This window comes from Salvelinus alpinus, chromosome 11, assembly GCF_045679555.1.
Source record: "Salvelinus alpinus chromosome 11, SLU_Salpinus.1, whole genome shotgun sequence".
NCBI classification, from domain to species: domain Eukaryota; kingdom Metazoa; phylum Chordata; class Actinopteri; order Salmoniformes; family Salmonidae; genus Salvelinus; species Salvelinus alpinus.
Genome location: NC_092096.1, coordinates 29,752,675 through 29,768,546, shown reverse-complemented (window position 1 = coordinate 29,768,546; position 15,872 = coordinate 29,752,675). Strand labels below are relative to the sequence as shown.

The following is a 15,872-nucleotide window of genomic DNA, read 5'->3' as shown; positions in this document are numbered from 1 at the left end:
CCCAGCACCTCTACACAACACTACCAGAACTATCATGAGACCCCAGCACCCCACGGAACAATATCAGAACTATCATGAGAACCCAGCACCTCTACATAACAATACCAGAACTATCATGAGAACCCAGCACCTCTACATAACAATACCAGAACTCTCATGAGAACCCAGCACCTCTACACAACACTACCAGAACTATCATGAGACCCCAGTACCCCACAGAACAATATCAGAACTATCATGAGAACCCAGCACCTCTACACAACAATACCAGAACTCTCATGAGAACCCAGCACCTCTACATAACAATACTAGATAAGAGCTTTGGGGGAGTAAGAGAGAACCACCTCATGCCTAAGCCTCATCACTCCCTCCTTGACAACGATCTCCCATCGCTTATCGACTGTGTCAGGGGTGCTATGCACAACAAATTCATTGTGTGGGAACATGGAGCAGAATGCCAGAATTCCAAGAGCTGTGATAAATGTGGCCGCTTCGGTTACTGATTATTATGGGGTTTTGGAGGAGAAGCCGTCACCAAGAACCACATCAAAGCGGGCAAGTGCTTGGCAAGAATTAGATTGACAGTCTGCTGTGATACTCAGTTTTAAGGGCAAAAACAGCGACAGAAGCATATATTAACCCAATCAAATGAACGCATGGCATACCTAAATGTGCTAAATAGCTTTTATTTATTTGATCTGTTTTGAGACGTAGTTTTATCTATTCTTGGTGACATGATTCCAAGTAGTGGTAGTGTGTTAATTTAATATCAGGCTGATCTCATGAGTTCATGCAGGCTGTTAAAGTATTGTTTGTTATGGGTTAGGCACTACCCTCCTCATACTGTGTAATTGGCTGTTGGATACACTGAGGCATCCCATTCCCTGACTAACACATAGGAAACTAACACACACACAAGCATGCAAGCGCACACAACGTTGGCATCATCACCCCTCTCCCCTCTCACTGTCAAAGCCAGGCTCCCTAGCCATTATATATGCTATATCAGTCTGTCAAAACTCTATGGATGGACAGGGAAATATTTCAACCCTCCCTTCCACCTCCCCACTAAAAGTGGGTGGGCCACATTTCTAAAATCCTACCTCACTATCAGCCCCTGGGGAGTAGGGATTCTAGATCTAGTGTTCTGTGGGCTGCCCACTTAACATGGCATGGACCCTAACCAGAGAGTTACAGGATTTGTACGTTGCCATGGTCACTAGGTGGCATCATTATCTGGGTAATAGCATCACACTGTGCCTGGCTCTATAGCTCATAAATCAGAACCTCTGAACCCAACATCTGGAGTCTCTGACTGCGTCTCTAAAGACCTCCCCTCCGTCCTCTTCTCTCCCGCCGCCATGTGTGACAATGAGTAATAGAAATGTTTTCTTTTAAAATCGCTTTTATCTATTACTCCCCTTTTTTTTCGGGCTCACAACATGAACATATTCTTTCAATGGAGTTTCAAAAGGAGGAATTTGGTCCATATGGGCCGTGCTGAGGGGCTGCCAGTGGAATGTTTTCCATGGCGGAGCCGGAGCGTGGGTCTGATGATTGGGATACAGGCGCTGGATTACTTCCTCCTCATAATAATAGTGGGTGGGGGGGGGGCAAGTCACACCACAAGGCTTCTGGAGAAATTAAGGTTGAGGGTATACTCCGCTGAGTCTGTAAACGTTTAATGGCATGGCGGGATGCCAGATTGGGTATTTATTCTTAAACTACTACACTAGGCATTGGTTTAATGGCACGGCGGGATGCCAGATTGGGTATTTACCCTTCATCACTAGAGAAGGCATTGGTTTAATAGCACGGCAGGTTGCCAAATTGGGATTTTATCCTTCATCACTAGAGAAGGCATTGGTTTAGTAGCCTACGTAGTCCCAGGTCTGTTTGTGCATGACGATGTTTGGGACGACAATGACCATAGGAGCAACACAGCGCAAACAGATCCAGACCAGGCTATTGGTTTAATATATGAGCAACACATGGAGATGTTTAGGCCATCGGTCCCCTTTGCCAGAATGAAGTGATCTGAAGTGAGAATATATGGGTGACATCTCAAAAAAAATAAAGTTATGCAGTTGATAAGAGTTAAAGGCAGCGGTGTTCATTCTCTCCAACTCAGCTGATATCAATAACACTTCATATCACCTCACAGGAGTTTGGAATCCAAACCAGGCTGGCTAGAAGACCGCAACTCAACCGTGACCGAGCAGCCAAGGTCTGACCCAAGGTCTTTAAACAGAAAGGGTTCCTCATAAGGACTTTGATGAAAGGCCGATGTCGACCATCTCCTCTTCTTCCTCCTTGTCATTGTCAGGACATTGACTACTATGACAACTACGAGCAGCAGACCAGTCATTTAAGAGACTGTACAATGCTGCCACCTGGTGAGTAAAATTAAATCCAACCAATATTGTCTCTCATTAATTTCAAGAATAGGGCCCTGACAGATAATGAAGCTAGAGAAGCGACAACTATAATGGAGATAGTCCAGGAGGATCTCACAGCTCTGAGGGGACAGAGGGGTCCTGTCTTTGGTACAGGTTCTTCTGAAGGAACTCAAGGATCCTCCTCCATTTGGACTTCCCTCCCCACAACATGATCACTGCAACAACACATCACAGTTTTACAGTAGGGTAAAAATACTAATGAAAAACAATCCCTTTCAGAGACTTGTAATGTAATGTGTAATGTCTAGTGATACTATCGACTGGGTCCTTGATCTAGCCGTACAGTAAGTCAGAGCAGATGAGAGATGGTCTGTAAAATCCCTCACCTTTGACCCTGTTCTTGGTGTAAAGCCTAAGGAAGGTGCTGGAGCGGAAGTGAGGGGAGTAGAAAGGTTTGATCAGGTGACCAGCCCCAGGGTAGGACACAGTTGTCAGCAGGTGACCGTTCCCTGCCCTCTCCAACATACTGCGCATCTGTGCATAGAGGTCAGAGGTCAGGTGATATCTGGGATAGGCCTTTTAGTGTGCCAACTTATACTGTAATCAATATAGGTCTATGTATGCATTATCAGGTAGTGGCAGGTAGCCTAGTGGTTAAGAGTGTTGGGCCATTAACTGAAAGGTTGCTGGTTTGAATCCCTGAGGTGACTAGGTGAAAAATATGTCTTGAGCAAGGCACTTAACACTAATTGCTCCTGTATGTTGCTCTGGACAAGAGTGTCTACTAAATAACTCAAATGTGCAGTACTTACATCCTGCAGTGGCACAGTTCTGGTCAGCTTCTCCAATGACCATCAGTAATGGACACTTTAACCTCCTGACCTATGGGGTGAAAAAAGAGGCCCAAACACATGTCAGTTCCTCACTGTACAAATACATACAGTATAGTGTGCATACAATGCAGTCTGAAAGATGTCATCACCTCTACTTTAGGGCCACTCTCAGTGATGGGCTGGATCATGTCTCTCCAGATCAAATGGTTGTTCTCATCAAAGTGCATCTTGTGCATATTTCTAGAGATTTTAGCAAAATACAACTATAATTTCAGTGCATTCCAAATTTGGTAATTTACCATTGCTTTAGAATAGGTTAAAACACACTCACGTGTTGTACTTGTCAGCTATTGACACAAGGGACAATCTGAAAGGGAAAACATGGCTGTCACTTATACACACCATACATCTGGGCTGAATTATCAAAACATATGTTGGATAATAGGGTTGTGTCTACAGAGCACCTGTAAAATAATTGTTTACAGTGTTACAGAGAGAAAAGAAACAGTCAACTATGTAGAGAGAGCTAACTGAAAATAATTCAGAATTCATACTGGAGCAGAGGCATATCTTATGTAATTTGGTATGTGTGTGTGTGTGTGTGTACCGGAGTCCTGTTTCACTGCCAGACACTGGCCTCATGATCCACAGTAAGCCCATGGACTCTAAGCCCACATAAGAACCACAAAAACGGATGTCCTCGGCAACTTCACACACGGTACAGGACAATAACACAACTCAGTTGCTTTACTATAGCAATTTGTACAGTTGATAAACAAGTCAAAATACTGTACTTAAAAAAAAAAAAATTGCATGAAGTATAACAACCATAAATAGTAACATCTGGCAAAACAACAAGTAGGAACCCAAGCCCAAAAACATAGTTGTTCTTGCCTTTGACCATCCCTGTTTCATCACTGGCATAATGGCCGAACGCCTCCCATCAGAGCGCTGAAAGGAACGAAGGGTCATCTTATTTTTTAGGGAAAAACATTCTTCACCACAGTCTGTAGTTTCTCATCAATGAGGGCTCTAGTGGGCTCTACTAGGAGCATGGGGCTTGGACTCACCCCTGCCATTATGTGTGACCACCAGGACAGCTAGACATCTTCCCTGCAGGCTAGAGCAGCTAAAATCCTCTACTTCCAAAATAAAAACTGGTTGAGACTGAGGCAAATCCCTCCCCACGTTTTTTGCAAATGTGAGTGAACATTCTATAGCCATATCCCTCATTTGCACATATTCAGAACAAGGCCATATCAAAAGAGGACCATAGTGCTCTCCAAAAAGTATTGTTGGTGCGTAAAACCTGTGAATCCGTCCTGCATCAGGATAGGTTGGATCATAACATGGTCATAACATGGTACAGTTAAAAATATATATATTGATCATTATTTTATTATAATATCAATTAGAGAAATAAGCTGAGCAAATTGATAGCCCTGTCTTCATCCAAAGCAATGTTACAATTCAATACAATATTTCTGCACCTCATAGGACAACTTTTTCATGAAGCTCCCTTTCGCCATGGGACTGTGCTGGGGAAAGATTATGTGATTGTGATAAACAGCTGACAGAAGATTTGATAAAGACCTGGTATGAATCACGATGACAGAGTGACTGATAAAATATTTAAAATGTTTGATTACGTCTGAAGTCCTGGAACAAGGCGGAATCCGGTAGATAGAACATGAACAAGATATAGTTCACATCCCTCCTTTTCCCACATCCTCCTTTCAATATGATTAGATCATATAATTTGATCATAACCAAACATATTACATTATCAGAACAGCCATTTTGATAATACAATACAACTCAATAGAAAACATCCTTCAAATTCTTTGCCAAAAAGTGACTTGTGTTACAGTATAAAATAATCAGTATATTACAGTATCTAAAAGAATGTGTCCACATGTCCATAACACTAGTTGTGCTGAGGTGTCCTGGGTGGAGGCGTCAGATCTTCTTGTATGGCCCTGAACAGCTGCAGCAGGGCGTCTCCCCACAGTGCCTTTTGGTGTTGGGAGGTGGTATGAGCCAGAGTCTGGGCAGTGTACACCATAGTGAGCACTGTGCGCTCAAAGTCCTCCCTGCTCAGGGCACCTCTGCGCTGGGACAGGTGGGAGGTCAGACGTTTGATCTCGGATAGTCTCTTGGGCAGGACGTCCTCACAGATAACCTCCAGCTTTTGGACCGTCCTCAGAGACGCCAGCTCCATGTCTGGGATCACGAAGGGCTTGTCCTCACCCTCGATCTGCAGGCCTGCCAGCAGGATCTAGAAGACAGACACAGTTGTATTAGATTCTTTACAGGTTCTATCAGATCCACTTTTCATATGTCCATCTGTCATCTCAATACCTTCATGTTCTGAGATTGTTTGATTGATTTAATCAATTGACTGATTGAATGATTCGATGAACAGAGCGATTTCCCAACAGTCATGGTGAAACTCACCTCATGCACCACCGATGGTATAACTGGAATACAAGTCAAGCTCTTACCACCAGGGGGTATACAATACATTAAAAATATGTTTGCTGCCTTATTCCTCTGTTGAGTCGGACTAAACACTCAATAATTAAGAACTTAAAAATACGTTTCTGTTCCTTCCATGGATAGAGGGACAGTTTACCTTGAGTAACCTGACTCCCGTTGGCATGTATTCATGGATGCCAAGGGAAGCCAGGCTTCCCCAAAAAATTGTCAGAGAAAAAAAGTGTAATTTAAAAAAATCTTTTGTCCCGGTCTTTGAGAATTTTATTTCAGTTCGCAAGAGGCGGAATGTATCTCACCGGAGAAAGCATTAGAGCGAGTGAAACTGCGCCCCTTTCTCTCTGTATATGTAGGCCATCTATCTGATGATGTCTGGTCAAAAATTGTTTGGCATTTGGCCTCCCTTGATAAAAATGATAAAATATTAGCCAATCAGTGTTGAGCTAAACTGTTAATGGTCTTGGCACACCAAAAGAAAGTGTCAGGGGAAGCCAGTTTGGATTTGGCTTCACTTCTATCACATTGAGACCCAAACATCATTGACAAAAAACAACTTCAATTGTTACATTTCATTGTGTTGTCCTCCGGTGGACTTGTTTTACATCATATATTCATCATACTGGCAAATTATTATAACCGCGATTCTGATCCAATGATAAATTCATACATTGTGCCCTTGACCTGAGAGGATGGAAGTTCAATATGTAGCTAGATGTAGAAGGCTAATGTTAACTAGCTAACGTTGCCCATGAAAGGAAGTTAGGCTAGCGAGTAAGCATTTTAGCCAGGTAGCCTAGGACAAAAAAAAAAAAAGCATGTACTGTATAGACCGTTTCATCAACATGAAAGAGGATGGCATTGGCGTTTCTCTACAAGTAGGGTGAGTCAATGTGTTTTTTCTACTTGCATGCATGTACAAGCGCGCACGCACACACAGAGAGAGAGAAATCAGAACCATGGGAAGCCACATCATATTTAGCTTACTATGGAAGACCAGGGGGTTTGGTCAAGACGTTGACACAGATCAGACACGGACAGAGTAGGATAAACTCGGTTTCAAGGGTGTTTATTTAAATAATATATATATTTTTTTTTTATCCCCTATGAGACCCTCTCCGGGATACCGTCTTCTGGGCTCCGGGTCTTGCGGTATCCTATCAGGATCACAACTGCACTCACTCCTGTTCCCTCTGTAACCGTCCCCAACTATACGGGAGTCCTTTCTTCCCCACTCTCTCCCTGTGTGCTGCCCTTCTGGCAGCTTTATGGGCCTTGCACAGCTTGTGACCAATCAGCCCTTGATTACTCACCAACTCCCAATCAGCGCCAATTAGTCCTGGCCGGAGAACCCGTCGAGACCTGGCACACCCAGCAGATGGAGCCATCGCCTCGACGACTCTCCCCCTGGTGGCTGACCTGCTGTACGCCACATTACGTTGATTGGACTAGATTGTTTTTGGTGTATTTTAGTTGTCACTGTGTTAGACTAAGCATAGGTGATTTGATCATGTTGAAATGTTGAAGATGAAATGGTGCTGGAATAGTGGAGGCAGCTCCAGTTCTTTGTGACTTGCAGTAACTCTCCGTGGTTCTAAATAAATAGTTGTTAAGTAGTCTGAAAATTCCAGAAACATTCTTTTGCTTGACCATGCTGTAGTTCATGTAACTGTTGGTTACATTCAATATGCTTTGTGGACTTCACCGCATAGAGGATGCTCTCCGGTTTTGTGATGAAACAAATGTGTGGTTGAATTTATTCTGCCACTGTGTCTTCTTATTGACTCGGCCTTAGGCCTATATCAATATATCACGGTGGCAAGGCATATGAACTAACAGGTCATAGAGCAACCAAATAAATTCTCACAACACATAGGTTGTAATATGGCTTTTTTTCCTGTCTTGGTTTCCCCAGTGATTTTACCCACACACTGATGACGACTGCTGCCTAAGGCTTCAGCTTCCCTTTCCCAGTAGGTCAAAACTACGTTCCTGTTCCAACCATGACTCTCGTTGCCCAAGTTCAACTGTATGAAATTCAGAAAGTTTGAACCCATGAGGACTGTTCACTTTGCCTACAGCTTCTCTGCCTCTGCCCTTCCCACCTCCAACCTCCATGTCCCTGCAGCACGACGAGCGGTAGTACACACAAGATTCACATCAAACAGGAAATGTTTCAGCTCTTCAATTAGTAGGAGAAGAGGAGTCAAACATTCAATTCGTCTTTAACTTTCACTTCTCTCTCTGAATGGAACTCTGAGGGATACACACACCTACACACATAGGCCCACTGCTGAAGACAAGAGCTCTCCAACTTTGCTTACTGCACACGCACTTCTTGGTTTCCGTTGTTTGCTCAGCGATGTTCTGAGTTCTGTCATAACAAACAGTAGAAATGTAGCCTCTTCCCATACTGTAATGCCCAATTCCAAATCAACCCTTAGACCCTATGCACTCTCAGATCTCCATAAGTGCAGGGTCTAGGGGTCGATTTGAGATGTGGCACTGACAAGGACTGATAGAAGAGTTTGCTACAGTATGGAGAAAGGGGCCCCTCTGCGACCTACAACTCACTTAAGTAACTAACAGAGTTTCTGAAAGTTAAGAATTCTTCCCAAAAGCACAAGAGATGAGCTTTCAGGTATTTTTGACTTGTTATGCCTAAGATATTTTATTTAGAAGCAATGGCGAATATAAAAGCTTGAGTGGCATTGATTCTGATGCAACATGTTTTGCTGCTACCCCACAAGATTCACAAAGATTCAATAACCTATAACCTCTGTGTCCATGTTTTCCACTGGAGGATGGTTGAGCGGTATATGTCCAGACATAATGTTTGCTCCTTGGGCTCCAACATACCAGCTCTAATATGTGTGGATGAATCTGGGTTGTGCCCACAGTGGATATGGTCTGGCTCAACAACGAGAAGAAGCAGGGGCCTCTGGGATATGGAGTTCACTGTCAGAACATTATTAAGTATTAAAGACAAAATGATCTGAGAGGAGGGTCTCTGGATGATTCATTGTGGGTCGGAGAGAAGAGCCAGACTGTTACAGACTGAGAGCCTGCAATAAAACTTTACGTTTGTGGAAGATTTAACTTTATCTGACAACAATCTTCTTGTTTCCATGTAACATTCACAATGAATTAAATCCCCTTTAAGCTCATTAATGTAATTTAAGCAGAGATGGCTATTTTTGACTCACCTCAAACAGCAGGTTAACATCTTCCACAGAGTTCTGGAAGGTGGGGTTGACCAATGAGTGTGTGCCACGCTTCACTCTAAAAGCTGATGGGTAAAGGGCTGAAGAGAAAGGAGAGAGAAAGTGAGAAGAGGAGAGATAGCATTTGGAGTAGTTGAATGACTCATTAAACCAATGGCAACCAAAAGAAGGCCTGAAATACAATAGATCCAGAATTTCCCGTTGAGCGGGTGAATATGGTTGCCGTTGTTGAGACCAGGAGGTCAGTCAAACTCAGCACACGTTGCAGTATTTACGCAGTGGCATAGGTGTACAGTATACAATATAGTCAAATACATTCACACAGTGGCTATAGGTCATGTAAAATCCTACACTTACTGCATACTGTAAACATGTCTACGTAGGTTAAACTATCTAGCCCCAGGTTTGTGGGAGACAACTAGGGTGTAAACTGCAGCAGATGTCCCTATGTGAAACCAGGTGAAAACCTTTAAACCTCTGACACCGGTAATCTCAGGTATGTCCCACGTTATAGATGCCCCCTCTTTTCAAAGAGCCAGGTGTGTCTATAGGGCTTGGCTATAGGGTAGGGCGGTCAGATTTCAAAGTGTCAGGGCATATGTGTCGCAGCAGGCCTGAGAGTTCAGGAGCTGTGGTCTGCTCCTTATAAAAGCCCCCTCTCTCAGCCTTCAGGACCGCAGACTAAGGCAGCTCTGTCATTTATAAGGGGAGCTAACCAGGAGCAGAAGCAGAGAAACACCTGGACACAAGCTTACCAACTGGGTTCCAACCTTGGTCTCTTGCATACCACAAGACTGCTGAGCTAAAGGCAGCTCCTGAGCTAAATGCAGCTAAGGCAGGTATTCTGATCTCAGATGAGGCCATTCACTGAACCACCTCCTTCACACCTATTCTTCAACCTGTAAGGGAGATGTGGTAGTTATTATATCTACAAAGGACTCGTCTAATTTCTCAAAAATGACCTAGGCCTGATTAACATTAAGTGAGATAATGGGGCTTTGAGCGGCTTCTTTCAACAGTGTTTTCTCTGTATTACTCTGAGCTTCTTAACAGTGAGGGGATGATTTGAGGCAGGAGTCACAGTAGTGACATGGTAATACCCTTCACCAGTTTGAGAGACAGCTACAGTACATAGAGACATTCTTGTGGTCAAGTATTTGACCTCAACAGAAAAATATGACACGTTGAGAAATGTTGTTAACATAACCTAGAGATGACCCAGCCCAACCCAAAGAAAGTTTGTTGCAACAGCATCTCTCCCTCAATACCTTATTTGTTTTCTTTTCCATTACAGCCCTGAATACCTGGCAGGAACTCTGACTGTGTGTTGAAAGTACAGGGCCATGTGCTTTTGGGTTGAAGGGTCAGGTACAGACAGACAACGCCCAAATAAGAAGCTTGATTGGAAGTCGGAGCATGTATGAAATGGACACAAACAGACCATCGATCATGCAGTGCTTCAGTCTGTCTGAGGAATGCCTGGGCCCTGGACAGAACAGAAAGGTCACGGTAGGAACACAGCGTGACTAGCGGTAAAATAAGTTGTTCTCTCAACAGTTCAGAGTTCAATGCGGTTGTAACTTAGCTTTATGAAACACAACACACAGGGCTACTGTTTATCCATACCTTACACCATAGCTTACTCATTCTCTCATAGATACAACACCTGTCAGAGAGTGACATTCTTTCTGAGCTTGGTTAGTTCCCTACTACTGTAGAACGTGCTCTTGTTACTAATCTAAGCCAGATATCCAATCACTGCTGTTTGAGCCAAGAGAAATATAGGCTCACTGAGCTTAATGAGGCTCATAGTTTAAACATTGGCCCTCTCAATGGAAACTGATCAGGAATAAGCTTCTGGTCAACTGACACCCAGCACAATTCTACTGTTCTCCGACTGTACTCCATATGGATTCTGATCCAGGATCAGCTCTTGTTATTCCCAGTCCCCCTCCACTGTACTCCTAACCGTCCGGCCACCAAGGCCTCACACTCTCGACGGGACAACACTTGCCACATTCTCCCCATTCAGAAACAGGGTTAAAGAAGCAGCGTTGGAATGTATAAGCATACAGAACACACCCATAGGGACAACAACTTTTATTGGCACAGAGCCAGTGTGAACAGTGAGGTTACGAGGTCTATGAGGTTCATTTCCACGCTTCGTTTTCCATGAATCGTTTGATGTTAAGGTGATGCTGTACCACTGTGGAGATATTAGCTCCAAAATGGCTGCTCCAACCAGCCAGCAATTTGTATGGGTTTACCCAGTAGTTGCACAGGTGCCATACATACAGCAGCTGCGAGGAATGCCAGACACTGCCGTCATAATTTTCACCTAGATTTGGGCTGATATGTGCTACTGTGCATCCAAGTGAGATACTCATCCAGTATGTACTGGAAAGCCTAAGCCCCAATGTTGACTTCCATCCAGGAGCACATCCTTTCCTGATGCCTTCCAGTCTGTATCTATAAGTGGAGGTAGGTGGAGCTGGAATTCCACACACAGATGATGAGTTGAGTCCACTGTGTTAAGCTCGAGTCAGAAGTGAAGAACAGGAGGGAACCTTCTTTTCACCTCAGCAGAACAACAGCAACACAAAGAAACATCTATGTGCAATGCCCATGTGATGTGTAACCTTGCCTGAGACCTGAAGACTTGTGTAATGCCTAGGCTTTAGCTCAGCGGGCCAACACAGTCATCTGATGCACAGTAGACTCGGTTTCCGAATCTAGCCGATCACATATGGAATAAGTGGTTGCTGGTTTAAAGTGGATGATCCACCTCTGAAAGCAGATCTCAGTTTTCAAAGCTAGAAGAAACCAATCATCGCTCGTGCTTCTCGGCCCACTGTAGCGCTAGACTAAATAATCAGTGTTTGCTAGGACACTGTCCCCTGTGTCCTCACAGACAAGCAGGGAACTTGTAATCTCCCTCTAAGCACATGCAATGAGCCAGGGGAAAACACAAAGCCATTCATTACAAGCAGTGCTAAATGGTCTTGGCTGGAATTGTGTCGTGACTAGAGAAAAGCAGGCAAACCAGAGGTCACTGTACTCCAGGTTTACAGTAATGGTTATTTGGATTAAAGTCAGAGCCAAAACCAAAGTCAGGAACATTTGCCATACTACAACTGATGAATGATGTTTGCTTAACCAGTTGACATATTTGCATTGTGATGTCTAAACTGATATTTTCCACAGAATGCACACACACTGGAGCAAGCTAAGTATATGTCCTAATTAGAACTTTCCCAGTGGACCGAAGACCTGAGAGCTCCAAATATGGGACAAGATGTGTCTCAATATTGAAGGGATAACAATATATCAAGTCAGATATGCAGATGTTCTTCCAAGCTGCTGCAGCCAAAACAGCTGGGAAAGAATTTGGCAGCAGTCAGAGGGACACAGTGGGCCAGAGACAGTCACATGGGCCAGAGACAGTCACATGGGCTACACTTACAGTTTGTCCCCAATTCTAAATCACTGTCTGTCCCCTCTATCAAATCATAAATATTCAGATGTGATCTATAGAAGTGACCTGACATTCAATAGCCATACAGTAGATAAGCTTAGTACTAGTATGACATGGATGTAATAATATTTTCCTAATGGATACTGAAACACATGACTGATTGACAGACCAGTTTCCCCTCTGGGATTAATAAAGTTTGTGTTATTTTATCTGATCATGTCAGACTCGTATCCACACAGTCACATCATGTACAGTCGTGGCCAAAAGTTTTGAGAATGACACAAATATTCATTTGTCTGCTGCCTCAGTTTGTATGATGGCAATTTGCATATCCTCCAGAATGTTATGAAGAGTGATCAGATGAATTGAAATTAATTGCAAAGTCCCTCTTTGCCATGCAAATTAACTGAATCCCCCCAAAACTTTTCCACTGCATTTCAGCCCTGCCACAAAAGGACCAGCTGACATCATGTCAGTGATTCTCTCGTTAACACAGGTGTGAGTGTTGACGAGGACAAGGCTGGAGATCACTCTGTCATGCTGATTGAGTTCGAATAACAGACTGGAAGCTTCAAAAGGAGGGTGGTGCTTGGAATCATTGTTCTTCCTCTGTCAGCCATGGATATCTGCAAGGAAACACATGCCGTCATCATTGCTTTGCACAAAAAGGGCTTCACAGGCAAGGATATTGCTGCCAGTAAGATTGCACCTAAATCAACCATTTATCGGATCATCAAGAACTTCAAGGAGAGCGGTTCAATTGTTGTGAAGAAGGCTTCAGGGCGCCCAAGAAAGTCCAGCAAGCGCCAGGACCATCTCCTAAAGTTGATTCAGCTGCGGGATCGGGGCATCACCAGTGCAGAGCTTGCCCAGGAATGGCAGCAGGCCGGTGTGAGTGCATCTGCACACACAGTGAGGCAAATACTTTTGGAGGATGGCCTGGTGTCAAGAAGGGCAGCAAAGAAGCCACTTCTCTCCAGGAAAAACATCAGGGACAGACTGATATTCTGCAAAAGGTACAGGGATTGGACTGCTGAGGACTGGGGTAAAGTAATTTTCTCTGATGAATACCCTTTCCGATTGTTTGGGGGATCCAGAAAAAAGCTTGTCCGGAGAAGACAAGGTGAGCGCTACTATCAGTCCTGTGTCATGCCAACAGTAAAGCATCCTGAGACCATTCATGTGTGGGGTTGCTTCTCAGCCAAGGGAGTGGGCTCACTCACAATTTTGCCTAAGAACACAGCCATGAATAAAGAATGGTACCAACACATCCTCCGAGATCAACTTCTCCCAACCATCCAGGAACAGTTTGGTGACGAACAATGCCTTTTCCAGCATGATGGAGCACCTTGCCATAAGGCAAAAGTGATAACTAAGTGGCTCGGGAACAAAACATCGATATTTTGGGTCCATGGCCAGAAACTCCCCAGACCTTAATCCCATTGAGAACTTGTGGTCAATCCTCAAGAGGCGGGTGGACAAACAAAAACCCACAAATTCTGACAAACTCCAAGCATTGATTATGCAAGAATGGGCTGCCATCAGTCAGGATGTGGCCCAGAAGTTAATTGAAAGCATGCCTGGGCGGATTGCAGAGGTCTTGAAAAAGAAGGGTCAACACTGCAAATATTGACTCTTTGCATGAACTTCATGTAATTGCCAATAAAAGCCTTTGACACTTATGAAATGCTTGTAATTATACTTCAGTATTCCATAGTAACATCTGACAAAAATATCTAAAGACACTGAAGCAGCAAACTTTGTGAAAATTTATATTTGTGTCATTCTCAAAACTTTTGGCCACGACTGTATATGACTGGATCTCATCTGCCAGCAAAGACCTGAGCTAAGTTGCGTTTCCTGAAGCAAGTTCAACATCATGTGACTGATTCAGTGATTTACATGTAAATCCACCCTCCTACATTCCTTAATTCAGAGGGACCTATTTTCGGCAGTCAACATTTCCAAGGAACCAAACATTGATGTGTGTGGGAGGGAGAATGTATGAATGTGGATCCAAATGTTTGGACCCAACTACAAAGAGGCACTTGAAGTTGTTTTTCCCTGGGAACTTTGTTGAAAGATATTCAGAAAATAGCATTTCTCTCCTTCTCATCAACACAATCACATACATACAGGAGCCTAACACCCACAGCCCTGCCAAATCAAACAAAACATTTGTCTTTTCTTCAAAAAAACATTACATTTCATAAAAGTCTGTAAACACATCAGAAAAAAGTCTACATAAAAAAATGTAGCCTACTTAACTCCACCTAAATAATCTATTTGGCAGCAAAACGTTCAGTTATGATAACACACAACGATACTTAATAAATAACCATATTGTTTATTTTTTCCTTTGATTCCAAAATGCAGGTCATTACTTCTTATTGCTACTATTTCTGAGTACGTCTACACAACAACCATGAACTTTCTATGAACGTGTCTATGTGGACCCCTCAAACTGACCTGAAGTCAGTCTAAGCTCTGTGAGGTGCTCAGGTGTCCTACCTTTCCTCCAGTGTTGAGCAGCAGCCAGGTACAGCTGGCAGTAGAACACAGTGATGAGTAGACCCCACTGATGCATCATGCTGACTCTCGGCCCAGCACACACACACTGACACTGCCCTGTCGTCTGTCTGTCTCCCTGGGATCTGAATGTGGATCAGTCCCCAGCCAATCACAGCAGCCAGCCAGGTCCCAGCTGGAAAGAGCTGTGTAAAAACAATGAGGTAAGAACGCTGACTGGAGCACTGCTAAACCACTTCATATGCAACTGCTTCATCGTTTCCTCTCCACCACTCTGTCTGTCTGTTTCTCTCCCTCTCCTCCCCTTCCCTAATCTCTGCCTCCCCCCCTCTCTCTGTCTGTGACTGAGTGCTGAGTTCTCGCTGGCCAGGCTGTCTGGGCTGTCATCTGGAAGTCATCAAGACCCAGGGAATGGCTGCTCTGTTAGTGGCTGGCCTGCCGCTCACTGTGCTACTGGCTGAGGCAGAGCTGACACCAGACTGACTGCAGCTGGTCTACAACCTGTAAAAGCTGTCCAGTATCATCATCATCATCATCATCATCATCATCATCATCATCATCGTGGTCACCGTCGTTTCCAATATGGTTTCCATCAGCATTAGCATAATGGTCATCATGGTCATATCGTAACCTCGTCCCCAGGCTTATTGCTACCTCACACAGAGACAACGATGGTGGCTGAGACTATCACCACTGTGAGGAATACCACGTCTCCATCATCATCTCCATCTTCATTATCATCCATACTCGGTCTTAGAATCCACCTGCATGCCACATATTGTATACACAGTAAGTGTCTGACAGCTTCATCACAGACAAGAGTAAAACACCAATATCTGCCCACTTCAAATACATCCACTCCACATACAATAGACTACAGTGCAGTATAGCATTTCAGGGTTCTCTTCGTCTCTCCATT

At 43.9% G+C, this 15,872-nt stretch overlaps 2 protein-coding genes across 2 annotated transcripts in view; both read right to left on the bottom strand.

Annotated features, from left to right (window-relative positions):
* Positions 1-1,517: 1,517 nt before the first annotated feature.
* Positions 1,518-4,484, bottom strand: LOC139533906 (bile acid-CoA:amino acid N-acyltransferase-like). Its single transcript, XM_071332388.1, has 5 exons — positions 3,564-4,484; positions 3,382-3,472; positions 3,212-3,281; positions 2,786-2,933; positions 1,518-2,614 (listed from the first exon to the last, which is right to left on the bottom strand). The coding sequence occupies exons 4-5, from the start codon at positions 2,931-2,933 to the stop codon at positions 2,511-2,513; spliced, it is 252 nt and encodes an 83-aa protein (XP_071188489.1). The 5' UTR covers positions 3,212-3,281; positions 3,382-3,472; positions 3,564-4,484; the 3' UTR covers positions 1,518-2,510.
* Positions 4,485-4,612: 128 nt separating this feature from the next.
* The window catches only part of LOC139533905 (protein FAM180A-like), a 44,125-nt gene continuing 32,865 nt past the window's right edge, over positions 4,613-15,872 (bottom strand). The window contains exons 2-4 of the mRNA XM_071332387.1: positions 14,936-15,138; positions 8,932-9,029; positions 4,613-5,510 (exon numbers count right to left, since the gene is read on the bottom strand). Of these exons, the coding sequence (XP_071188488.1) occupies positions 5,160-5,510; positions 8,932-9,029; positions 14,936-15,014 (528 nt within the window). The 5' untranslated portion in view covers positions 15,015-15,138 and the 3' untranslated portion in view covers positions 4,613-5,159. The remainder of the gene's footprint in view (positions 5,511-8,931; positions 9,030-14,935; positions 15,139-15,872) is intronic.

Bases quoted from the DNA above. Each gene is read 5' to 3' on its own strand.
- LOC139533906 (XM_071332388.1), bottom strand. From the start codon at position 2,933: ATGCGCAGTATGTTGGAGAGGGCAGGGAACGGTCACCTGCTGACAACT. The intron at 2,615-2,785 runs GTGAGGGATTTT...GTGTTGTTGCAG, and splicing joins CACCAAGAACAGGGTCAAAG to TGATCATGTTGTGGGGAGGG.